The following is a 27,162-nucleotide window of genomic DNA, read 5'->3' on the forward strand; positions in this document are numbered from 1 at the left end:
GCAAGGCTCACCAGGTCCAGATGGGTTGCATCCCAGTGTTTCTAATGAACTTTATGACTGGGAATAAAACTCAAACCATTGATGCATTTGATCAATTTACCAACAATCAGAAACAAAATACTACCTTTGAAATAAACACATGTTCGCCAGATGTTGATTACTGATTTGAGACATTCAATAAATCAAAAGTAAATAATGTGTTTTTTTTTTTCTAAATCCACATTGTAAACAGTGTTTGTTAAACATCTGCCCTCCAGGTCTGGTTTTGACATGATCTTTTAAAAATACTTGATTTACTAATGCCAGTGCCTTATGTAGCATAGGATGCAAGGGGGCAGTTGCCCCCCCCCCCCCCCCTTAGACTACCCCCCTCCCCGAAATTTTGAATCCAACTTTTATTTTCTACTGAAAATTTTCACAAAATTAACCAAGGGGGGCACAAAATCCTTCAATTTCACTTTAGAAAATGCAAAAGTGCCCCTAAACAAGTTCGGTCGTTTCGCTCCCTCACTTTTTTTCCCAAATTATTTATGTCTTGACCCCCCCTTTTCCATAAAAGAATTCTGTGCTAGTGTTATCATTATCATCATTACTTTTCTATTTCCTCTTTGTCTAGTCTTTCTATCATTATTTTGCTTTTCTTTTTATTCTATTTTCCAGATGATATCTCTGTGCAGCTAAAGGAACCATTTAGACTTGAAAATCTATAGAAATAGAAAATATCTGTTCCAGTTTGCCTTATAAGAACTGCTCAAATGGAGGTGAGGTTAAATCTACGCTGGAGACTCATTCTCCTTGTCATCATTGAGGTATTCCTGTTCTTATCATTATGTGATGGAGGAAAGAAGGAGAATGAAACCATCAAGAAGAAATGCGATACTTGTAAATCACTCACAGACAGCTTCAAAGAGGTACATTTATACTTGATTTCACTTATAATGGAAAACAGGAATATTAATTTATGCAAGTAAATGAAAAAAAAACTTATCTTTTACTTGTTTGAATAAAATGGCACGGTTAATATGGCTACATGTATATCTTGTTTGACTGAGTGTACAGTGTAATATTGTAAGGTTTCAAAACAAAAGTTAAGTCATCTGCCAGTGCTGTATATGCTCTTTATGTTTTTTCATTTATTGATTTATCAATTATTTATATAATATTCATGTTCATTTGCTTATCTTTTTCCAGTTATGTACAGAGTTCTGCGAATCATTTATTTAGTAATTCATTCACCATCATTGTTGCTATTTGGTATTGATTGGTTTCTGGGTCATCCCATTCCTCATGATAAAAAAATGTAATTGATTCAGGAATAATGTCTACATTCAAGTTTTTGTCTCACCTGCATAGCAGAGTTAGACTATAGGAGCCACTTTTCCGATGGCGGCGGCGGTGTCAACACCAAATCTTAACCGAAGGTTAAGTTTTTGAAATGACAGCATAACTTAGAAAATATATGGACCTAGTTCATGAAACTTGGACATAAGGTTAATCAAGTATTACTGAATATATATCCTGCATGAGTTTCACGTCACATGACCAAGGTCATAGGTCATTTAGGGTCAATGAACTTTGGCCAAATTGGGGGTATCTGTTGAATTACCATCATAACTTTAAAAGTTTATGGATCTGATTCATGAAACTTGGACATAATAGTAATCAAGTATCACTAAACATCTTGTGCAAGTTTCAGGTCACATGATTAAGGTCAAAGGTCAATGAACTTTGGCCATAATGGGGGTATCTGTTGAATTACCATCATAACTTTGAAAGTATATTGGTCTAGTTCATAAAACTTAGACATAAGAGTAATCAAGTATCACTGAACATCCTGTGCGAGTTTCAGGTCACATGATCAAGGTCAAAGGTCATGTAACATCAATGAACTTTGGCCCTGTTGGGGGTATTTGTTGAATTACCATCATATCTCTGTAAGTGTATTGGTCTAGTTCATAAAACGTAGACATAAGATTAACCAAGTATCACTGAACATCTTGTGCGAGTTTCAGGTCACATGACCAAGGTCAAAGGTCAATAGACATTGGCCATGATGGGGGTATTTGTTGAATAACCATCATAACTAAGTATATTGGTCTAGTTCATAAAACTTGGACATAAGAGTCGTCAAGTGTCACTGAACATCTCATGCGAGTTTCAGGTCACATGACCAAAGTCAAAGGTCATTTAAGGTCATTGAACTTTGGCCATTTTAGATGTAATTATTAGATTGCTGTTATAACTTTCAAAGTTAATAGATATAGGCCTAGTGTATAAAATGTGGATATAGGGGTAATCAAGTATCACGGACAAGTTTTAGGTCACATGATCAAGGTCAAATGTCAATGAACGTAGTATTGTATCATTATATGAATGGTGTTTTTTGTGAATAATTATGTTATAATAGTTTTCAAAGTCAGCACTGCTGCTATATTGAATCGCTTGATGCAGGTGAGACCGCCAGAGGCATTCCACTTGTTTTCCAAATAATTCTGATCAGATTTTTTTTCTCCCCCCATCTGTAGGGCATGGAGCGCACAGCACGTTCTATGTATGATGGTGGAGATGCAGACTGGGAGGAGAAGAAACTAGGCAGTTATGCTACCAGGTTTAGTGCTTTTTTATTGATTTAATGATAATCATGGATTCCTGCACAGAGAACACATAATTGCTCGTAAGCTTGTGCAATGCGTCTGGGTCAATATTGCTCAAAGACAACAATTTTAGATAATTGTTTGTACATCAGGGCCTGACCTTTACTTTTTTCTTAGGGAGCCAGCCGGGCTCCTCAAGCACTTTTTTAGGGAGCCCGCAAGGGTTTTAAGGAGCCCAAGTTAATCAGTTTTTTTTTTGCATAATACTGGTCATTAAATATTCACAAATTAAAACACACCATCACGATACGTTTTTTAAAATAATCATCAGCACCGGGTGTATTTATTCAGGGTAAATCAGATTTTAAGTGTTTTAGTGTATTTTAACACCCGAACACCCTTAGACAACGGTAGACAACATCACAAATACACTGACATTTTTTTATCATTTTAAATGACCCCCCCCCCCCCTCCAAAAAAAGATAAATAAAAAAACAAAAATGAAATAAATAAACAAACAAAATGAATATACAAAATCTAGGGAGAGAATCTGATTTACTAATACAGGGCTCGACACTAGCGCCGGTCCGACGGTCCCAGACCGGTAAAAATCACTGTCGGGCCGGTAGATTTTCAGAAATAGCAAGATTTACTGGTCCGACAAGACCAGTAAGAAAATATCATTGTCGGGCCGGTAATTTTTCCAAAAATAGCAAGATTTATGGGTCCGACATAAACAGTAATAAAAACCATTGTTGGGCCAGTAACTTTTCCAGAAATGGTCAAATTCACTAGTCCAACATAAACATAAAAAATATTCCATGACTCAAATTGCAAACCATTTTCCTCCCGTTAAATTTGGTCATTCACACACAGAATACACACAGAAAGAATCGCATGCAATTTTTACTAGGGTAACATACAGTGTACATATGGCTAGCCAGCCACACAGCCCACATGGTGAATTTTCTACTGGCTGCACGAACGAAGCTTGGCGAAGCTTGGCAAACCTCTGGCAGAAATCTCTCACAGAACGGTCAAAATTCACATTTCACACTAATGAAAAGCTCTTATAATGTCCATATTTCCAAAAAATTGGGGTAACTGTCATTTGTAAGCAGTAAAAGGAGAAATTTTCACTTCTGTTTTAGTTCAAAGAGATCGGGTTTCGAGTGATATCGTCTGAATACATGATAGCCCCACATATGCATTTGTGTGTGTGTTGATACACTTGGTTTCTTTCGTAGCTATATCTTAATTGAGCCAAAAAGAAACTGATAATTTATTTATGATAGTTTTAGCTTTCTTCCTCTGTTTTCTTTCTATCTTTCTTTCCTTCTTTCTTTTCAATCTTTCTTTGTTTCTTCCCTCTCTTCTTTAATTTTTTTTGTTACTGTCTTTCTTTTTTAATTATTCTTTGTCTTTCATTCTTTCTGTCCTTTTAACATTTTTCTCTATTTCTTTTTCTCTTTCTTTTTTGATTTCTTTCTTTCTTTTATTCTTGAGTCCATCCATCCTATATTTATCTCTTCTTTCTTTCTTCCTTTCCTTCTTTTTACCCTTTCTTTCCTTCATTCTTTGTTTCTTTCTTCATTCCATCCATCCTTTCTTTACCATTTCTTGTTTTTTATTTCTTCCTTCTTTCAGCCCTTTCTCTCTTTCTTTCATTCATTCCTTCCTTTCTGTTCTTTCTTTTTTCCCTTCATTCCATCTATCCTTTTACCTTTTTTTTTTTTTTTTACTGCTTGCTTCCTTTCCTTTCTTCTTTCGTTCTTTTTTTCCCTCATTCCTTCCTTTCTTTGTCTTTCAGTCTTTCTTTTTTTTCTTACTTTCATCTATTTTACATTTTCTTTCTTTTTTCTATTGCTTGCTTGCTTCCTTCCTTCTTTCCTTCTATCTATCATTTTACCTTTCTTTATTTCTTCCTTCTTTCAATACTTTCTTTCTTTTTTCCTTCTTTCCATCTCTCCTTTTACCCTTTCTTTCTTTTTTTATTGCTTCTTTCCTTCTTTCTGTCTTTTGTTCTTTCTTTCTATATTGCTTGCTTCATTTCTTTCCTTCTTTCTTTCTTTCCTTCATTCCTTTATTTCTTCTTTTTCTTTTGTTCTTTCTTTCTTATTTTTGTTCTTTCTTTCCTTCCTTCCTTTCCCTCTTCAGTTCTTTCTTTTTTTCCTTCCTTCACATTTATCCTTTCTTTACCCTTTTTCTTCCTTTCTTTCTTTCTTTCTTTCTATCTTTTTTCCTTCTTTCCATCTTTCCTTATACCCTTTCTTTCTTATTTTATTGCTTCTTTCCTTTTTTCATTACTTTCTGTCTTTTGTTTTTTCTTTCTTTCCTTTTTGTCTCACCTGCATAGCAGAGTGAGACTATAGGCGCCGCTTTTCCGACGGCGGCGGCGGCGGCGTCAACACCAAATCTTAACCTGAGGTTAAGTTTTTGAAATGACAGCATAACTTAGAAAGTATATGGACCTAGTTCATGAAACTTGGCCATAAGGTTAATCAAGTATTACTGAACATCCTGCCTGAGTTTCATGTCACATGACCAAGGTCAAAGGTCATTTAGGGTCAATGAACTTAGACCATGTTGGGGGAATCAACATCAAAATCTTAACCTAAGGTTAAGTTTTTGAAATGTCATCATAACTTAGAAAATATATGGACCTAGTTCATGAAACTTATACATAAGGTTGATCAAGTATCACTGAACATCCTGCATGAGTTTCACATCATATGACCAAGGTCAAAGGTCATTTAGGGTCAATGAACTTTGGCCGAATTGGGGGTATCTGTTGAATTACCATCATAACTTTGAAAGTTTATGGATCTGATTCATGAAACTTGGACATAATAGTAATCAAGTATTACTGAACATCCTGTGCAAGTTTCAGGTCACATGATCAAGGTCAAAGGTCATTTAGGGTCAATGAACTTTGGCCAAATTGGGGTATTTGTTGAATTACAGCCATAAATTTGAAAGTGTGTTGGTCTAGTTCATAAAACTTGGACATAATAGTAATCAAGTATCACTGAACATCCTGTGCGAGTTTCAGGTCACATGATCAAGGTCAAAGGTCATGTAAGGTCAAAGAACTTTGGCCACGTTGGGGGTATTTGTTGAATAGCCATCATATCTCTATAAGTGTATTGGTCTAGTTCATAAAACGTGGAAATAAGAGTAACCAAGTATCACTGAACATCTTGTGCGAGTTATAGTAGTTTTCAAAATCAGCACTGCTGCTATATTGAATCGCGTGATGCAGGTGAGACGGCCAGAGGCATTCCACTTGTTTTCTTTTGTTCTTTCTTTCTTTCTTTCTTTTTTCCTTCCTTCACATCTATCCTTTCTTTACCTTTTATTTGTTCTTCCTTCCTTTCTTTTATTATTTCTTCCTTTGTTTCTTTTTGTCTTGCTTTCTTTTTGTCTTTCATTCCTTCATTTTTTTTTGGGGGGGGGGGGGGGGTAACAAGAAAGGACAGCAAAATAAACTCACGCCTTTTTTTAATGTTTTCTTTATTTTGGGGACCAGTAGATTTTAGGTTCGGACCAGTAAAAAATTGAAAAACTGGGTATCTACTGGTCCGACATGAATAGGTTGGACCAGTAGAAAAAAAGGGTTAGTGTGGAGCCCTGACTAATAATTAATTATGATAGATCTAGAACTCTAAATTATTTGTTAAACAATTATTTTTTTTCATGCTTAGAATCATGGGTGTGGGTTGGTGTGTGTTTGTGTGGGTGTGACTGTGCGATGGTCTTGGATATACATGTATATTAGTTAAAGAGATTAATTCATTATCTAATTTCTACTCTATAGTATCCTGTTTATATCAGTACAAAACCACACAGGCTAAGTATGTCACATGTTACACGTTCATGTACCCTAACTTTTCCTGCAGTTCTTTGAAAATGCAGATCTCCACGAAAATTGCATTTCTCTATGGGGCAGTCTAAATTTGGTGAAAAAGTATTCATTAATAACTTAAATATACATCACAATGAAGAAATCATCCAACTTTATCGGTGGTTTTCAAAAATAAACCTGAAATGTAAACTCTATCTGAAACAGAAAATCATCATCATTGAGGCCTTTACTGACCGAATCGTCCCCCAGAGCTCTGGCAGAGAGAGAGAGCTCAGACTTGCACAAGTGTCAGTGTGTGTGTGAGTAAAATCCGGCGGCCTCCTAAAATCAGATGGTGCCTTTTTTGATGATTTACTGTCTGATATTTACCCCCTCCCTTAAAAAAAGATGAAACAAATGATTTTTCAGTAATGATTCACAACCGAGGTAAGTTATTTAAGTCTTAGGTAAGGCTCCGTTTTTAAGCAGATCCGGAGTTACGACGGACTCACCAATGCGAGCTTATTATGGGATTTATCTCGTGTGCAATTCGAACTCCTACATCACAGAATCGTGATATCCCTAGGGGAAATGTGTGCATTGGAAATAACACATGGCGGTAATGATAATGGACCCCTGTACATGCAACTGTTTCCCGCACCGGCAGTGTGGCCGCTTGTTTTTTTTTTCCATAGAATGTGTATGGAAAAACGTGGTACAGAAAAAAAGACGCACCTAAGCAATTTGAAACTGTCGCCATTTTCAAGGGTTGTTATGATCTTGAAAACATAATTTAGACTTTTTATAGATTAAACCGTGGATTAGTGTGCTGGTAAGAAATTGCATTTTTGGTGGCTGGTGCTATAAAAACTTAGGGAGCCCGCAGAGGTTTTAGGGAGCCATTTGCCACTGGGCTCCCGAGCCCTGTAGTACATACAGTAGTAGGGTGTTTATAATGGTTTTACAGCATTGATAAACTATCTTTGTTAGATTGGTGACTCTTTGTCATATTATTCAGGAGTTTAACTAAGAGATAGTGTGAAAGAGAAAGAGAGAGGGAGAGAGAGAGGGAAGGCATGCTTTTACCAAAAAAAGTAAAGTAGAATAGAAGAGCAAGTCAAATGAAGAAATGTAAAAATTGGAAGCAAAAGGAGGCAGATGTAATATTAGTTTCATAGAAAAGATAAAGCCCCTATTTGTTATGTAACAGCTGCCCAGATTAACCAGCTGTGCATAAAACACTAAAAAATCAATACTAATGTGTATTGTTATAGACCCCTTGTTAAAATATCTTTGTTGGAAGCATTTGCTGAGCTAACTACCCTATTGATTACTGTGATTAGTCACGCCTGAATGCCTCTATCATATAATGTAATGCTTCAAGTTGTATACTATTATTAATCAGGTTTTAAATCTTGTGACTAAGAATAATCCTCCCTTCACCAGGATGAATACTTTTTGTGTTAAACATTGTTATTGGATTTTGTAATAATTTCATAACAGTAGATGATGATGTATAAATACTGAGAAGTTATCCTTTGTATATAAAAATTATAACAAATGCAAGCATAAATTTTCCTCCCTTTTTTTATAATGATAATTTTGATGTACTGCAATTACTTGTATTAATGTACTCTCTCTTTTCTCCTGTTGTTCCTCACAGTGAAATGAGATTTATTGAAATTACAGAAAGCCTTTGTGACAGCAAAGAACATGATGTAAGTGAATAAATACACAAAAATAAGTTGTCCCTCAAAATGAGTTTTATTGTGTAGGCAGTTATTTTAAATCATGAGGGGACCATTGTAGAACATCCAGTGTCAAGATTAAACAAGTGACAGTAGTTCAATTCATACTATAAATTTCATTCAAGTGTAAAATTCTCAATTCTTTTTTATTTTAGCTTTTTCACAATATTGAAATTTAAATTTAACCTGCAAATAAATTTGAATTAGCATGTGTCTTCATTTTCTTGTGAGGCACTTTAATAGCTCTGCTGGAGAAGTAATCTTGACAGGGTGATAAGCATGGTGAATTAACAAAAGGAAGCATCTTGGAGCTAGATTTAAGAGTGAAAAAATGACATTATAATTGCTGATACTGAATCATTTGGCATTGTTCATAGTTCAATTTGGGCCTTCATCTAACTTGTGAATGATTTTTGGACTTGTCACCAAATATCTTTGGACTTGCCCCTATCTTTGAATGAGCAAAATATACAGTATATTTTGTACTTGTAGAATAAATTAATTTAAAAAAAATATTATATAGAAAAATAAGCAGTTAATTTCCTATATATTACTGATTTTGTTTACCACAGTGTCACAATCTATTAGAGAAAGAGGAGGAATTATTAGAAGAATGGTGGAAAGAACATCTCGAGAAACCAGAACTATTCAAATGGTTCTGCATTGAAAACTATAAAGGTAATTTCTTATACTAACCCTTTCTATGATAAAGTTGCAATTTTGCTCATAAGTACAGTTAAATACAACAACCATAATAATTAGATTTCTCTGCAGCTTCTACACATTGGTACTAGAGAAGTTAATAAATTGTTATTATTCTTGAAGATAATTTCCAAATGTGGTAATAATCTAATAATGATTTCCTACTGAATCCAATAAAATGAAGTGTCTGTGCATAAATAAAAATATGTGCTAAAGGATTCTGGAAGAAATTGTATAATTGTAGAGAAATAAGCAATATAAGATTTGGATTTAAGCCAATTGGCAGGTCTTTTTCCTAGCAATGATACCGTATTACACTGTCCTACATGTGCTTATCTGTGCTTTCGATCTATACTGTGCATGTTTTTAGCTTAATGATTTCATCAAAGTTCAGTTTATGTAACTGCACCACATCTAGATCCATGATCATGTAGTGAAAATTAATCTTGGTTTTACAGGCTTTCTCATGAAATCAGTGTTTACTGATTCATTTCATTTATCTTCAAGTAACATCTAAAGAATAATTACCAGCAAGAATGATGGAGTAAGACACCAAAGGTTCAGATAAAATGTTGTAATACATTACTTAAACATGCAAATGGTTAAGTACATTGGATTGTGTGAGAGAAACTTTATCAGATTATTTAGTTAGGATATGTCAGCAAAAGTTAATGAGTTTAATGAATGTGTGGAAATTCATGAGCTTTCATTGCATTATGAAACTTTGAAACACCCTATAAATGTTATTATTATAATTATAATTATTATTTTCCTTGTTAAAAAAGACAACAACTCTGATAGTATCAGAAGACTACTGAAGACAGTAATATGAATGTAAAACGGTCACTTTGGAAAATGATTGGTGTAAAAAATTGTTAACATTGTCATTAAATGTTTATCAGCAAATGTATACTAAGTTTTCTAAGGGAAGTTATTAATACTTAATGTTTCTAGTTTTATTATTTATTGCTCTTCCTTTGCAGTGTGCTGTCCTGAAAACACATTTGGACCTGAATGTGAAGGTGAGAATGAAAATTATTTTGATATAAAGTTATGATAATGATTTGCACTGAAATCAGTTTGAATTGAGTCCTCTGTAATCTAGTACTTTTTATACTTGAGATAATTGAGCCTATATTGAAATCTACAAATGAATTTTTGATTATGCACTGTTGTAAGATAGAGCTGTAATGCTTGATGCAATTTTAATTTAAGATTTGAACACAATTCATGTAAAGTTAGGGTGCGTATTCTTTATCAGGGGATGAGAACTGTTTTTCTTTTTATTGTCATACCACATAGAATGTCCGTATGGAGTGGAAAGATCATGTAAAGGAACTGGAAAATGTCACGTAAGTAGCCTTTTTCAATTATATTCTATTATCTAATGATATATATAAAAAAACATTATAAAAACAATAGACCATCATCATCATAAACAAATCTTTAAATGTCAGCATGTGTTAGTTGTGTATGTGTGCTCATCATGAAACTCACATATCTGGAGCAATTGCTTGTTAACATCTCAGGAAGACAATTGTCAGACATGTGGTATAAAAGACCTTCACAGGTGTAAATGTGTGAGGAAATTTTTTACCAGTAACATACATTTTATATTCATTATTGATTGTTGCATAATTGATGAAGCTTTCATTGCTATTTATTTTGCATGATTTGATAATTGACTTCTTAACTTCTTTACTCTGGGATGGTTACTATTTTTTTTTTTTTTTGGGGGGGGGAAGGGGGGAGCTGGGTACTTGTAAAGGTCTGTATCAATGCTGGTGTTCTCTCTTAAATTGTTTGGATACATGCAAGTAGGAAAGAGGATATATGGAAACTAGGAAGAATTTAAAAGCAAGCCTCTCGTCTTTGTAGACGAGAATGAAGGTAGAGTCCTTGGAAAAGCCAAAGAGGTTCTGACCAATGAGAACCATACCCTCCATAAATATTATAATTTGATGAGGTCAGGCAAACGCCTGAGACCACCTCCCTGCAGAACCTCATGCTTCGTAAATTATTTTGTTCCTGTTTCAATCAGTACATTTAATAGCCATACCTGAAACGGTATTACCCCCCCCCCCCCATCCCAGCCTCTTTCTTAATTTCATTTATCTTTGTTGCTTTATATAATGTTAACAGATATGTATCATGTAATCTTTGTTTGTATCATAAGACATTCTACAATTATTTTATGGAAACAAATTGAATTTCCATTCGTAGCTGATGGCAGTATGGACAATAAAAATATCTGAATCTTTATGGTAATATTGTTACAGCAATGTGAATACTGGGATAAGCCCATATGTATTAAAAGTTTAACTGATCTGAAAAAAATTATAAATGAAGAAAAAATCATCTTATAAAAAATCCTTGCTTTCTCTGCAAAATATGAAAATAACCCCATTAAACTTGAGTGATAATAACTTCTTGATTTCTTGTTAACAGGGCGCAGGCACTAGAGGGGGTACTGGAAAATGCAAATGCAATGCTGGTTATAAAGGAGAACTATGTGATATATGTAAGGATGGTTACTATCAAGTTATGAAGAATGAGACGCATACAACATGCAAAGGTATGTTTGGGACTACTAGTAACATGGTCAATTCTGTTTGGACTTCTCAGGGTCAATGAACTTAGAACATGTTGGGGGAATCAATATCGAAATCTTAACCAAGGTTAAGTTTTTGAAATGTTGGCATAACTTAGAAAGTATATGGACCTAGTTCATGAAACTTAGATATAGGAGTAATGGTGTATCACTGAAGATCCTGGCTGAGTTTTAGGTCACATGACCAAGGTCAAAGCTCACTTAGGGTCAACAAACTTTGGCCTATTGGGGTAGTTGTGGAATTGTCATCATAACTATGAGAAATTTAATGGATCTAGTTCATGAAACTTAGACATAAGAGCGATTAAATATCCCTGATCGTCCTGTTCAAGATTCAGGTCACATGACTTAGGTCAAAGGTCAATTAGGGTCAACAAACTTTTATAATGTTGGGGGTATTTGTGGAATTGTCATCATAAATCTAAAAGTTTATGAATATAGTTCATGAAACTTGGGACATAAGAGTGACCATGTATCCCTGAATATCCTGTGCACATTTCAGGTCACATGACCAAGATCAAAGGTCATTTAAGGTCAATGAACTTTGGCCATGTTAGGGGTAGTTGTTGAATTGGCATCATAACTTAGAAAGTTTATGGATCTACACATGTAGTTCATGAAACATAGGCATAAGGATAATCAAGTATGAATGAGTATTTTAAACTTGTATTAGGTCACATGATCATGGTCAAAGGTCATTTTGGGTCAATGGACATAGTAGTTTATTATCATATGAATGTTTCTTATGTGAATAATAGCTGTTGTCAAAGTCAGCACTGCTGCTATATCGAATCGAGTAATGCAGGCGGTACTGCCAGAGGCGTTCCACTTGTTTTCTTTTAGAATTACTTTTGTTTATCCCCAAAAAGACGGCTATTTTCTATTTTAACGCCCTAGGATACGGGGGGGGGGGGGAATAAGTCTCTCTACTCCCGGTCTTTTTAAGTAGAAAGGTAATTTCCTGTAAAATCACATAAATGATAATCATTTACATTGTGACGTATTGATCTTTCAATGTAAGACTTTTTAGTTTGTATTCTTTAATGCATGTGTTTATCTTGTGATACTTCTGTGTTTCATTAATATTTGCAGCTTGTTATAAAGCCTGTACAGCTCTCTGTACAAGTGGAGGACCTAAAGGATGTAAGAAATGTAAAGCAGGATGGCTATGGGATGATGAAACAGGATGCCAAGGTCATTATTTACTTGTTCAAATCAATATTTACTTTTCATTTTCATACTTACAATTACTGCACATCTGCCATGTTTATTCAGAACAAATAGAATCACTTTGGTTCTATGATCTTGTGATTTCAGTTTTTGTATTCACTATTCTCAATTTATTACATCTTCCAACCTTGTACTATATAGGTGACTCTATGTTACAGGTTTATCCTTTAAATTTTTTTTCTTTTTTTTTCTTCTGGGAAGTGAATTGTAATTAGGAATAGCCTTGGGTAAGAATTTGTAAGACTGATGAAATTTCTGATGGTGATTCAATTAGAACTAATCAATTGTAAATAGGATGAAATTAATGTTAGGGTATCAATTTTTAATAAGCAACATCAGTTTAAGGTACTGATTCACTCAGGTAGTTGGGATCAATTTTGGCACAAATTCAATTTTTAAGGTTACAAGCAATGTAGATTAAGTTGTACATTGCCCATCAAACCCATTCTGTGGTGCTGGTCTGCTGGCAAGTAACCTATGCAAGTTTTCTAGATTAAGTTTAGATTTTGAAAATAAAGAAGTCAAAGTAGAGACAAGCTACGTTAAAAGTTTTGTCATATCTATAGCATACCCCAAAAGGGCATGAAATATTTATTTTGTGAAATGTCGGATTGTAAAAGGTTGTGAATAGAAGAGTGTCTCTTTATCAACTTATAAGAAATGAAATTTGATAAAGTGCTTTCATACTGACTGTCAACATTATCGTCATCCTCACCACCATCATCTTTATCACCATCACCATCATCATTGTCTGTTTAAAATATTCTTCAAAGAACCAAGATAACCATGCTTTGTTGTCATTATTATCATTTGTTTAGATGTGGATGAATGTGTTGGAGAGGAGCAACCATGCAAAGAAGAAGAGTTCTGTGAGAACACCCAAGGATCCTATAAGTGTGCTGCATGTCATGGCTCATGTGATAAATGTATAGGAGAGGGCAAGGATAAGTGTGTCAAATGTAAGAAGGGCTATGAGATGAAAGAAGATGGGTGTGGAGGTGAGTTTAATCTTACTAATTCCTCTTCTTTGGTAGATATCCTCTTAATAAAAATGCTTATTTTAATGACGAGATATAGTGAAATGATTCACACCCTCATAATAATGAAGGTTTATCACCCACAAATTGTTATTGCTTTTGTTGACAGCGAGGGCCAAGAATTCAGTCCAATTATTATAGACCTTTGAATATGCATATATGACGTCATAATCTCATATCCAGGCATGGATCCAGCCAGATAAGTTCTTGCAGGCAAACAATTGTGCAAAAACAATGTGGGCCCTCAAATGGTATTGTGTCTAATCTGGCTGGATTCGTGCCTGATCATAGCGCCCTCCGTTTAGAGGATATACATATACGTGTGAACAGGGTTGTTAGAGATGTGCCAGTTGCCGATTACCAACACTTTTAAGGTAATGGTTTGAGACGCTTAGATGGTGGCGTGATGACGTCAGTGCATAAGATCTATTTTACATGATTTGAAATTGGTAAGTCCTGTAACACAGAGGTGTGCAGAAGAACAATTTTGATTGGTTCATGGTCAGTGTTTCAACAAAATGCTCCTGCAGCCATTACCTTAATTGGTCATTGCCTCTAAGTGATTGATTATTTCTTTGTTATTAAATCAAAATTGGTTTTACTACGAACCTGAAAATCAGTTACAAGCAACCCACTATAACAGCAGGGATAATTTTTTTTGGTATCGCATCGCAATTTGCTCCACATTTTTAAAAGACTGCTATGCATAAAGTCCTTTGTATAGCACATTTTTACATCTACAGGACTGTACATTACTTAGTTGAAAGCTTTTTTCTTATGACCAAAAATGCTATTCAAATTTGTAAAGCAAAATTATTCCCTGGTTTAACATTAATCAATAATATACACATAATGTAATCTCCATCCAAGCATGTCTGTTTTGTATTGATCTTTTTGAGTATTTTTTAAATTCTCATCATTTATCCTTCAGATACTGATGAGTGTGAGCAAGAGAATATATGTGAAGGTGATCACATGGCTTGTCATAATGTGCCAGGTAGCCACTATTGTGACTGTGAAGATGGCTATGAAAGAATGGGCAGTGAATGCATAGACAAAGCACTTTGTAAGTATTGATCATTGACTTATTAATATCTTCATAGGTAGCAGGGCTGTATAACCATATCCTGTTTTTATTTTGTTTTGATTATATCATTTCGTAATGTCTCTGAAAAATGTTAATTCAAAATATCCAGTGGAATTTCAGGATTGATTTTGCCTGGTGGTGAAGAAGTTGTATTAGGTCGACTGACATTGATTAGCTTTATATTTTGTTTTATAATTCAAGAGTAATTACACTGCGATTGTTCGCCACAGTTGGCTTCAGTACAAAATAAATTTCTGAAGTCATCCAATAATCATTACACAGGTAGATTTATTAGAATGAAGGCGAAAAAAATCCTGACATATCTCATCATTCAAATTTTCAAACAAAACTTTTGTGTTCCTCTAAGAACACACAAAATCAGTTTTTGTTTCTATTACACAGGCTGGTTTATAGAATGAAAACTCATTGTGCCCATTGCAGTTTTGTTGGTATAATACCTAGATGCAGATTGAAACCATTTCTCCATTTTTACATTTATTAATTATTACACCAAAAATATATTTCTCTATTCTTTATGTCTGTCCGATTTTATATCCTATTCTCTCCACAGTCCAAGGTAAGGGTAAACCATTTGAACCTAAACTTAGTCTTAAAGGTGAAGTTTTGGTTTATCTCATGTACTTCTTCTTGTTTGTTGGGACTGTGCTAGCTTCAAGGAACAGTCCTTTCATGGCAATCATCTTTGCTATAGGTCTAGGCAGCTGGTATGTCTCGAGGTTTCTTTACCCTGAAGGTGATAAAGGATCATGACGACAGACTTCTCTACTCTTTTCTCTTTTTTTGTTTTTCCCTGTTTTGGAATTATTTATTGATGTTTTCAATGTCAGCACACATGCAGCTAGTACATTTATGTGTGACTATAGTGTGAGTCCTAGACATGATGATCTGTGATTGACTGATGAATTCAGGAGTACTTGTAGATTGCTTCTGTTTTGTATTCAATTGCATATAAACTATGAGGTCTGCTCTCTGCAATAAGCTTTATGACCAATGATATCATTTTATATGTTAAGTAAGTTATTGTCAAATTTGCAATGGCTGGATCTGCTGATGACATAGCACTGACTTATACAAAACAATTACTTGTGTCAACCCCCCCCCCAAAAAAAAAAAGTAATAATAAAAAAGAATAATAAATAGAAAGGAGATAATTATATAAATTAGACAGGGATGATGTGAATACTGTATGCATTGTTTGGACTGAGGTTAACTTATAGAGGGGTTATCTTTATTTCATGGAAGGAAGACTGCAAAATTCTATGAAAATTTGTGTATCTTGTAAAAATTTTCTGACAAGCAAAAACATAAAAGTTATCTCTTCAAAAAGGAAAGAAGGTTTACAGGAAATTAGAGACATAAGTTGATGTCAATTTGGGATAAAAAGGGTGATTGAATGGGCACATGTCTCCCCCCCCCCCTTATCTGTGCTTTGACTGTCGCTCCTTGGTTTTCTTAAGGTGATGGTGTATGTGTCATATAATAGGCCACTTTGATGGTATGATGACAAAGGATGAGTGTTCTGGCTTCAAAACAATTAGATTGTGAATATTTTATTACATGTAAATCTATCCTATGGCTCTATTATTATCATCATAGACTGGGACTTAGATAAATGTAAATGCATTATCATATAACATTTAGAATTTCTCTGTCATTGGCAAATGCATTTGAAGATGATTTTTAAAACAAACACAATTTTGCCCAAAATGGACATTTGATTCTTAATCACATTATTTGTTCAGTATATGATCAGTAAATCTAATTTCCAAGCCAATACAGAGTGAAAACCAGTGTGCATATACGTATGATTGAGTGTAATGATGAGTGTGGTAAGGAATGTATGTTAGACCAGCTTAGATTAAGGTTCTTTTCAGTCACTGTGCCAAAGGTAGCCTAAATTTAAAGACCCTTAATACTTTTAAATGCAAAGGATCTCAGACGAAATCAGCATGTATTTATATTGATTATTATGATATTATACCATTATGATTTTGTCACTTCTCAACTGGACTAACAACAGGTCGATTTCATTAAATTGAAAAGAAAAAATGAATTACATAATATAAATTGCATTCTTAGGTTTCATGCCATGATAGTATAAATTTCAAGTTTGTACTATATATAAACACTGCCTGATCAGAATACACACATAATAGTGTGTGTTATAAATGAAGAGCCTATTTCTAGTGCCATTTATTTTTCAGCTGTAAACTTGAAATGGCTTGAATCTCCAGCCAAAAGCCATTGGGCTTTAGGATAAGCTTGATACATAAATGTTAATAACTAATCAATTTTAAAAATTGTGATGGCCATTCTTCATCTTTATTGAAAACTGAAAACCTTAGTATAAATATGATGTTTCTTGACAAATATTTTGTTATGAATATTATTCATCATTTTCATGGGCTTATCATTGACTACTTGATTATACTCTTCCTCTAGGTTAAGGATCTAGGATCTATATTTAGTTGTTTAGATTTTGATCTGGTTCTGTTAAAATTTGATGTGGCATAGAGGCTTTGTCAGAGTGCTACTTATAATATTGGGTAATTAATAATAATGCATGTAAGTAAAATGCTGCTGAACCTCGTATAAGATTGCTATTTGTATTTAACATGGTAAATCATGTAAATACATTCATGGATTGAAATGTGCATTAAATGGAAGCAATAAAGATAATGACACAGCCATCATGTGTTATTTAATTATATAACAGATCATAAAAACGTATTTTGTGTTACAGTCCATATGTGTTGATGTAATAGGACATTGTCAGAACCACTATTGTTGTAATCATTGTGTTATAGCTTTGATGGTACATGTACAGTGCTTTCCAGATTTAGAAGTTGAATTTTCTTAATCTCAAAATCTACAATATGGATTTGATACACAAATTATCTCCATATTGTATGATTTGAGTCAAATTGATACTTCAGAGTTCAGACCATAGTGAGCTTCCTGAATGATTTTGCTTTTGACAATATTCAGGAAAATTTTGTGTTCTGTGAATTTTTATTTAAAAAAATTGTATGTTGTAAACAGTATAATTACAGTCTGTTTGATATATTGTAGGTCAGTTCAAATTCCTGTATCTTTTCTTGTTTAAAATCTACCAAAATAAAGTCCGCACAAATTCGGTAAAAAAATCAGATGCATGGTAGACGCATTTTATCATTGTCCAACTCCAAATATCTCAGTGCATGTACTGTCTCCTCATGAGAAGTTTTAATCCACACATGGATGGGGGTTTCTGTTTTTCTTCCCATGCAAATATTGATTCTGTTTTGTTGTGTAAAATTCTAACAAAACTTGGAGGGGGGGGGTAATGTGCAAGTACAATTTGATTTCATTAAAAAAATCAGGAACTCTGGGTACTGTGAATTCACTGACATTGTCAGAGATGAGTACTGATATTTTTTAAGTGCATTAAGAGTTTAGAATGAATATTCTATGTACACTAAAGGCTGTCTTTAGCTTTGGTAATGGTCAGTAATGTGAACTATACTCAAGTATCATCAAACATTACATTATTACAAAAGCTTAGTGGTCAATGAATGCATGTTTCACCAATTTGAATTTAAATAAGGCATTTTTTGACAGTTTGTGAAGTTAAATTTGAATCTAGCACCCTCTCTCAGTAATGTTTTGAATTAAAGAAAACTGTTTGAGCATGCACTTTAGTAATTATATATATTAGAAAGCTACTGACAAAGATTATCATGAAAATTTCAGCCAATTTCATGCTGTAGAAGGTGTTTACTCGAGACAAAAATATACAGATATTATATTTTGATCTGGCACCCGATCAAATGAAATCCTGATGTGAAATTGTTGAATTTATCAATTAAAACACATTTTTAGTTTATATCCTTCACACCACAACTGTTTTGGGGCACATGAATTGATATAATCTAGTAATGATGTGGAATATAATGACATCACTTTGAGGGGATTTACCAAAATTAAAGATAGGGTTTAATACCTTATGGTGATGTTATTTTGCTGAATTCCTATCAAAACTTGAAAATAATACAATCCTACATTAAGGAATGAAAGACAATACAATGAACAGTAAGAACTCTCTTGAATTTCCCATGTCAAAGCAAATAATACATGCTCATGTAAGTATTTCATTATTTGGATCCTGCATAGTAAATTTATGATTGTATTAGATAATCATAAACTTCATATCTATAGGTTTATAAGGAAAAAATGAATTGTGGTTGATTGATAGGCATTAGGTGACATTAATTCGAAATAACATCTAAAATATTCAGAGTAAAAAAAAAAGTACTACAAATCTAGTCAGAAGTGAAACATTACATTTTTAAAACAAAATATGTTAGGGCAAACTAATATAGAATTTGGCAAGTTCATCTGGTTACCATAAGTATATTAGATTCATTGCATTGTATCCTAAGGGATCGTTTAGTCTCCTCTCCAAAAATACACGAACATGTAGTTTTATTCTGCGCATGTTCAGAAGGTCATTTGAGCGCAAATGACATGGTGGTTTAATATTAAATGAGATACGCACCAAAAACTATGTCTTAATTCATAAATTTTGAATTGTGCTTCCCGTTTGATCCACTGGAAAGCAACAATGCATCCATTAGCAACTGGTATTTAACAGTTGGCCAATTTCATTTTAATGGAAACGTGATACCAAATACCTTACAAAAAGTCATTAACATACTATTCTAGTCAAATGGTCTATAAAAATTTCTGCATCCTGCTATGTGAAGCATGTTTACACAATATCTTGCTTTGAAATTTGCCTATTGTAATAGAAGAATGTAAAGGTCATTTTGAAAAAAAAAACCTTGCCCATGAGGTAACCAGGGAAGTGTTATTCCCTGAGGTAACTCTGAACTGGTCTATTAGAACAGGGAAGTGTTAACACTTCCCTGATTAGAACATAGCTGTTTGCATCAATATGAATGAGAGAATTTTAAAACTTAAATGAAATGTATTCTATTTATTTATTCGTAATATTTTATGTATGCAATATTTAACCATTTTTATATTCTCTTTTGTGTACTACTAAGTGTTAATTTTTTCTATTTCAATTTTGTTGCACATGTTTTGTGAACTTGTTTTCCACTTTGAAGTTATTTGTGTTTTTTATTCAAAAAGTCAGTTTGATGTGATCTAATATATGCTAATAAGTGTGTTTCTTTCTGTGTTTTTCCATAATTTCTGCATGTAATGTCCCCATCCAGCTAACAATGAAACAGACCAGGCATCTGAAGAATCATCTGAGAATTTGGAATCTACCACCACTGACGAAGGGGAGGTTGATGCATCCACTGGTGAAGCAGTATTAATTGATGGCAGGGAAACTAATGAAAAAGACGCTAATACAAATAAATTTGGAGATTTATCAAAGGAAAATAATGATATTTTAAAAGCTGGTCAGGAGATTCCAAATCCTCCTGATGATTTAAAGGATGTGACAGAGGAAAGTACAGAAAATATACTAACTGAAACACCTCGTGAAGAATTATGATGTTATCTAAATTAAGATTTAATTTATTTATTACATATTTTCCATGTCGTAAGAATATCTCATTGATGAACACTAGTGCTCAGATTTAAAAACTTTTTTTTCTGAGCAAAAATTGTGTGATCAAGATTATATATGTCACATTGTGCCTTTATAGATGATTGAATGTGTCATTTTCCCTTTTGAAGTTATTTTCTGTACTTTCTGGTACACTTTGATTGAGATATGTGAAAAGAGGTTTTAAGTTATGAAGATTTTGAGAAAACTTAGTGACTTGTCATCAGTACTGTAGAACTTCGGTTATTTGGTTCCTTGCTTATTGATAGGAGTATGATATCTCAAGGTTTGCATGTTAATACAAATAATATTTAAAGGGGAATCCAACCCAAATAAAAAATTGTTTTTATAAGGAAAAGAAAAATCAGACAAGTTGATAGGTGAAAGTTTGAACAATATTGGACAAACAACAAGAAAGTTATGAATTTTTAAAAGTTGTAAATATTGGTAATCACTGTACCCATGGAGACTTCAAATTGGCTGCATATGGGATGTCATAGTGATGTAAGGCAAGGACTACTCTTCCATGTACTCCAATTCATATTATGGCGAAAATGTGATTTTTTTTTCCCCAAAAGTTTTATTTCAAATTAATATTTTTCTTTCATGAGGACATAAAACAATATACTACCTGGGTTATATTTAGATTACTGCCCCAGGGGAATGGGTACTTAGGAGAAAACCACTAATCCCTGATAATAAAGTACATGGCCTATGGGAAAGTTGTCCTTGCCCTTTGTCATAATTTACTTATCCAGTTGCCAATTTGAAATCTACATAGTATTAGTGATCTCAATTTTAAAGCAGCTATAACTTTCTTATTGCTTGTCTGATTTCTTTCAAACTTTCACCATTCTGTTTAATTTATTTTTCTCCTTCCCAACACAACATTTAATGGCCAAGGCTGGATTCCCCTTTAAGAGTCTTATGGTTCACCATGCAGTCAAGCACTATTGAGTTTGGTAGCTCTAGATTATTTTGGGGAAATAATGAGAATAAAATAGAAATGCGAGAAAGAGGGGTCATTAAACTGAGTAAAGTCCTTAAAGCAAGGTGAAAAGACTTAATGTTCTAGACACCCTGACAATCTTTAATTGGCAATCCTAATGACTTTCAAGCTTCCTTGAACATCAAGTCTCTTCATATGCTTCAAGTCATTACACCACAGTTACTACCTAGATTCCACTCAGGTTCAATCTTTTTAGCTCTGAACCTCTCACTATTCTCCCTTATCCATTTCATTACTTGTGTTTGACTGTGTTATCGGATAATGACACTTTCATCAAACAGTCCTAACCACATGGTGAACTATATCGACATGACTTCAATGTTTGCATGCTATCAAGTCTCAAATGTACATGTTAACTGTTGTCCCATTATTTGTCTGCTTTGTTCAGAAGATTCAAAGTTATGTTTGCAATTGTGCATGCAAAAAAAAATCATGTTTAGAGGTTAATAGTCAATGACAATAGGCAATCAAAATCAGTACGCGTGTGCATAATATTTAACATACCCATTGTTAATCAATAAAAAATATGTTCAGAATTTTTTATTAATTGCATATATGTTTGTTACAGGGATCATATCATTTGGTGTATCATATAATTGTTACATCCTTTTTTGGTCAGATCAAAGCTGACCTGGAGCCAGCTTGCTTTTCCTTAGAATTCTTTTTGCTGCATCTGTCACTTCTAATTTTTATCTGAAATTACTAAAAGGTATAGAATAAGAGATTAATAGTCACTTGTGTAATACTACTTTGTCTACTTTCTAAATCATTTTATCCAGGGGTAAAACTTATAATTGGGGCTATTTAATGTACTTCTGTCCATGCCAAGAACCATTGAAACCAATATCAATTTACAGGAGTCATTTTACAACTTAAAAGGACTCTTTTTTGTTGGGGGAGGGGGGGGGGACTAATGTGATATTTCTATTTAGTTGACATGAATTTGGTTTGTTGATTGACTCAATTATTTCTTTGGCCAGTTGTCAAGTTGTCAGTTGATCAAATGTGGTCAATTGTCTTGCTTTGCTAGAAACTTGTAAGTCATATTTATTTCCAATAGAACTTAACTGCAATTTTTGGTGGTAAATCAGATTCTCAGTCAGTTTGATTCCCATCGACTAGTTGAAATCAAATCTTTGTAGATTCAAATCATTATTTCAGACATGCTGAAAAATTCATGTTTTCACAATTTGATGAGGTTCAAAAGAAGTGCAATGACATTAAAACAGGATAACAGAATTTGAATTGCAATCAAAATTAGCAATTGATGACAAAACAATAAGTGTGTATGGGAAGAAATGGGCATGTCCTTGGGCATTTTACCAAGTCAAAGCCTCTTCATTCATGTAGGAATTTAACAAATATCTATTCATTACAGCCAAAACAAAGGAGAATTTGGGCAAAACTGCGGTGAAAGATGTGCAAAATTTGTTCTATGGTGCTCTTAACATAAAATTCTTTAAAAGTGCACGTGACAAATGGGAAATATGTAAACTACATAGTACAACAGTGTAAGTTTTATACATATTCACAGCTTGACAGCTGAGTATTTTTCCTAAGAAAAACTTAAATTAACAGGTTTCGCTTGGGATTTGGACAAAAGGCTTTCCATTGCCTTTCTCCGGCCTTAAGACCTGTGGCGTCGTGTGTTAGAAGCGTTGTGATTCCATAGGCTTGTACACTGAAAGAAGGGATTTTTTTTTTTGCTTTTCAGATTCTGAATTTGATTTTTTTTTCAATATGCAGGAAAAAAATGACAATGACAATTATTCAGAGCTCAAATGGATGGAAACCTACATCTCTTCTCTAGATGTTTTGTGATTTATTTTCTTAGCTCTTATTGGGCCTAAAATGTCAGGTAAGCTTGTTACACATAATTTGAAAGCTGTGCCAAATAAGCAGGAGATAAAATATGGTGAAAACTAGTCAAAAGCTGTAGATTTCACCAATTCAAGCTTGCAGAAAAAGAATTTTATGATATCTCGATGTGACAGAAGTGAAGAAAATAAAACATGTATTCTGAAAGGGGGAAACTCACCTGCTTTTTCTGTGTACAACTCTATGGAATTACTCCGCTTTTAAAACAAGATGTCACGGTCTCAAGGCCGGTGAAAGCATTTACAAGAAAGTCTATTTTGGAAGCCCGATAATTGGCGCTATTCTTAAGCAAAATACTCAGCTGTTAAGCGGTGAAAATGCATAAAACTTGCATTTCTATATTAAGTACTTTATTAGCTTTCAATTGGTATATGATTTATCAATTTCATTTTTGGGTCCGGTCTGGGTCTTTAATATTAAGTGACATATTCAAAACAATTGATAAAACGATTGTTATTAATAGTGAAAATCCTTTTTAAAAAATCTAAAGTTTCTACATGTAATTATGCTTTGTCATATTCATATACATGCAAAATGAGGGCCATTTCATAAAGCTGTTCGTAAGTTTAGATCGACTTCAAGAACAACTGGTGAACCTTTCTTATGCGCTAAACCATCGCAATTGAACATTTTGGTGTATGCAATTTACCACAAGAAAGGTTCACCAGTCGTTCTGTAAGTCGCTCTTAACTTACAAACAGCTTTATGAAACACCCACCAGGGGCCTGTTTCATAAAGTGTTACAACTGTTGTAACTTTGTCATTATGGCAACTACCATGGTAACCTTGATTTTGATTAGCTGCTGAGCCCTGTTGCCATGGCAGTTGAAATAGTGGCAAAGACACAACAGTTGTAACTCTTAATAAAATTGTCCCCAGGTCTGATTGGCAGCGTTTCCACTGATGCATTGTTTTAAATCTAATTTTTTAGCCTGAAAATAGTGTTTCTGTGAAATTCTGTTTTTTATCAATTTTCTATATTGTGGAAAACTGGGGACTTTACCTTTTTACATCTATCACAATGGTTTTCTGCATTCCCATTTATTTTGTCCATGATGAATGCAAGGATAAGGATGAAAAAATACTAGTGGGATTTCTGCATTAAAGACGCAGCTCTCACTTTATTAAGGAGCCTTACTGGGTAAATACCAAGTATTAAACAGGCATAGTAGTAAGTTAGCTTTTCAAGATAGGGCACGTTATATAAGTAACGTATAAGGGTGATAAAACACTCAAATGAAAAAAGGTATATGTTTCGCTAGGAAAACTATGTGTGTACGATCCAATTTGCAAGGGTATAAAAAGACTAAAATGCTCATATAAAGGATGTACATGTTCTTTTTGCCCCAATACGTGTTTAGGGTCCGATTTGAGCGAGGTGTGTGGGGTTTTAATAATCCCAGTGAAAGTAAAGGTAAAGCCGACGTCCGTGACATAACAATGAAGATATTTTTGTACTTGTTTATGGGGTCAATTCAGGGAATACTTGTCAAGGGTACCGTTTTGTTTCCAATACTTGTTACGGGTAGAGTTTCACACACCAATCCTTGTTAAGGGGTGCATTTTCAGAACATGGAAAATACTTGTTAAGGGTGCTTTTCGAAACCCCATGGTCACGTATGGTATCCACTCGTCAATGGAAGTGCCCCCCCCCCCCAAGAGTAGCACTGGACTAATCAGTAACACAGTCAGACTGGCTGTAGATGAAAGTAGGATTTGAATTTGTGGATGGAAATATAAACAGACATTATACAAAGTGCAATTCACCTGTTACTATATAAAGTGGAGTTTATACATTTAAAGGATGTTAAAAGATGGCTTTGTCAATTAAATATAATAAAACACAAGAAACTTTATTTTGTGTAGACAAAGCAGGCCTTTGTATATTCATTACTTGTAATTCTATGTTCATAAGCCAAGCTGGTATTATATCATATAGTCCTATTGTGCTGGAAAAATAAAACCTACATGTATATGATTAATGTTTCAAGAGTGTGAAAACAAAATTAATTCTACTTAGTTATCAATCTTTCACTTTTCCCTTGATAATTGTGTTCTGTATCAAGTAGCATTACCCTTGAGTAAAGTTGTCATTTTTTGCTATTTTTGTTGAAATTTGTTACTTGGTTTATATTTTCCCCATTGTTTAATTTATGAAATGCTTATGATTCGTCCCTTTATGAAGTTTGTGATTAAACATTTTGTTAAACCTTGGTGACTAAAATCTCTTCCCTTTATGAAGCATGTAATTTGTGAATCTAAAAAGGCTGAGAAGAGTACGGTTCTAGAAATCTGGCAATATTCATTAAAACATAAGTTTTTAGTCATCCAAATCTTTTCAAGATGAAAATTGAGGTCATTATTCAATTTTGTACTGGGTGTAAGAAAATAAACTATTCTATATGTAATAAGAATATAGTAGCATTTTCATTTGTTCTACAGGAAGGAAGGGAAAGAGTGGTTAACCCTAACTAGGCAGGGCTATTGGGAAGAGTGCCTCCCAGGCCCTCGTCAGGATCTTGGCCATTGTCCGAGTCAAAAATTTGGCAGGCATCTTGCTCATCTAAAAAATTGCAGTGATTTTGGAGAAAATTTCATTTAATATGCCTATTTTGACTGAAATCAGAATTTTGCCCTCTATAAATCAAGAGATAAAGGTCCAAATATGACAATTTTCCTCTTTGCAGCTTTCTTGACAAATCTTTAAAATTATGTTATCCAAATTAAAGGACAAGTCCATTCCAACCAAAAATTGATTTGAATAAAAAGAGAAAAATCTAACAAGCATAACACTGAAAATCTCATCAAAATCGGATGTGAAATTAGAAAGTTATGACATTTTAAAGTTTCATTTACTTTCACAAAACACTTAAATGCACATCCTGTTAGGTATGCAAATGAGGAGACTGATGACATCATCCACTCACTATTTGTTTTGTATTGTATTATGTGAAATATTCTAATTTTCTCATTGTCTAGTAAAATTATGATTAATTTCTCCCTGAACATGTAGAATTAGTATTGTTTAATACTATATGGTTCAGTCAAGTTGGTCCTTATTGCCAAATCTGTAAAAAATGAAATATTGTATAATTCAAACAAGAAATAGTGAGTGATGGACATCCTCGACTGTCTCATTTGCATGTCGCTGAGATGTGCATTTCATTGATTTATGAGAAATAAGCGAAACTTTAAATTGTCATTACTTTCTTATTTTACATCTGATTTTAATGAAATTTTCAGTATTATGTAAGTTTGATTTTTCTCTATTTATTCAAATCAACAGTTTTCTTGGGTGGACTTGGCCTTTGACTTCCTATGTACTGGTATTGAATTTCATAATTTTCACATGTATTTCTTCTTAGACTTTGTATTTTTTTTTCAATGGAAATCATTGACACTATTCACTCATAAACAACATATAATTTATGTACATGTACTTTAAGCAGCAGAAGTAAAACTTATGATGAATTTATGCATTTCAGCTAGAAACAAAATTCACTTTGGATCTGTGCGTGAAATCCTGTGCAAAATTGGGTTTAAACGTTCACTTACAAAATGTTGCATAACTTGAAAAATCTGTCAAAATCAAAGCGAAGCCCTCCCTAGTTACGGTTAAGAAGAGTGGTTTACTACAGGCATGGACCTATGAAAGCTGGACATTCATCGGTTAGTTAATGAATTCACTAACATCTGACCGTTATTGTCATGTGAATAACATTCTCTTCATATTTTATCTCCTGTGATACCATCATGGTCGCCGTCAATTTAAACATGAGTTACAGAAGCTTTCGGCGACTAGACATTTAACATTAGACAAATTGTATGCGCAGAAGGT

At 33.7% G+C, this 27,162-nt stretch overlaps 1 protein-coding gene across 2 annotated transcripts; it reads left to right on the plus strand.

Moving 5' to 3' along the window:
• The first annotated feature begins 651 nt into the window (after positions 1-651).
• On the plus strand, positions 652-25,740 carry LOC129256735 (cysteine-rich with EGF-like domain protein 2). Of its 2 annotated transcripts, none has more exons than XM_054894905.2 (11): positions 652-911; positions 2,526-2,608; positions 8,102-8,156; positions 8,759-8,864; positions 9,872-9,910; positions 10,191-10,240; positions 11,337-11,463; positions 12,592-12,693; positions 13,548-13,727; positions 14,698-14,832; positions 20,097-25,740. In XM_054894905.2, exons 1-11 carry the CDS (start codon positions 756-758, stop codon positions 20,381-20,383), a joined length of 1,320 nt encoding a protein of 439 aa, XP_054750880.2. In that variant the 5' UTR covers positions 652-755; the 3' UTR covers positions 20,384-25,740. The 2 variants fall into 2 exon arrangements, with proteins under 2 accessions (XP_054750880.2, XP_063953756.1); XM_064097686.1 differs by having other exon boundaries at positions 15,425-20,605.
• The last annotated feature ends 1,422 nt before the right edge of the window (positions 25,741-27,162 follow it).

The sequence above is a fragment of the Lytechinus pictus genome, chromosome 3 (genome assembly GCF_037042905.1).
Source record: "Lytechinus pictus isolate F3 Inbred chromosome 3, Lp3.0, whole genome shotgun sequence".
Lineage (NCBI taxonomy): Eukaryota > Metazoa > Echinodermata > Echinoidea > Temnopleuroida > Toxopneustidae > Lytechinus > Lytechinus pictus.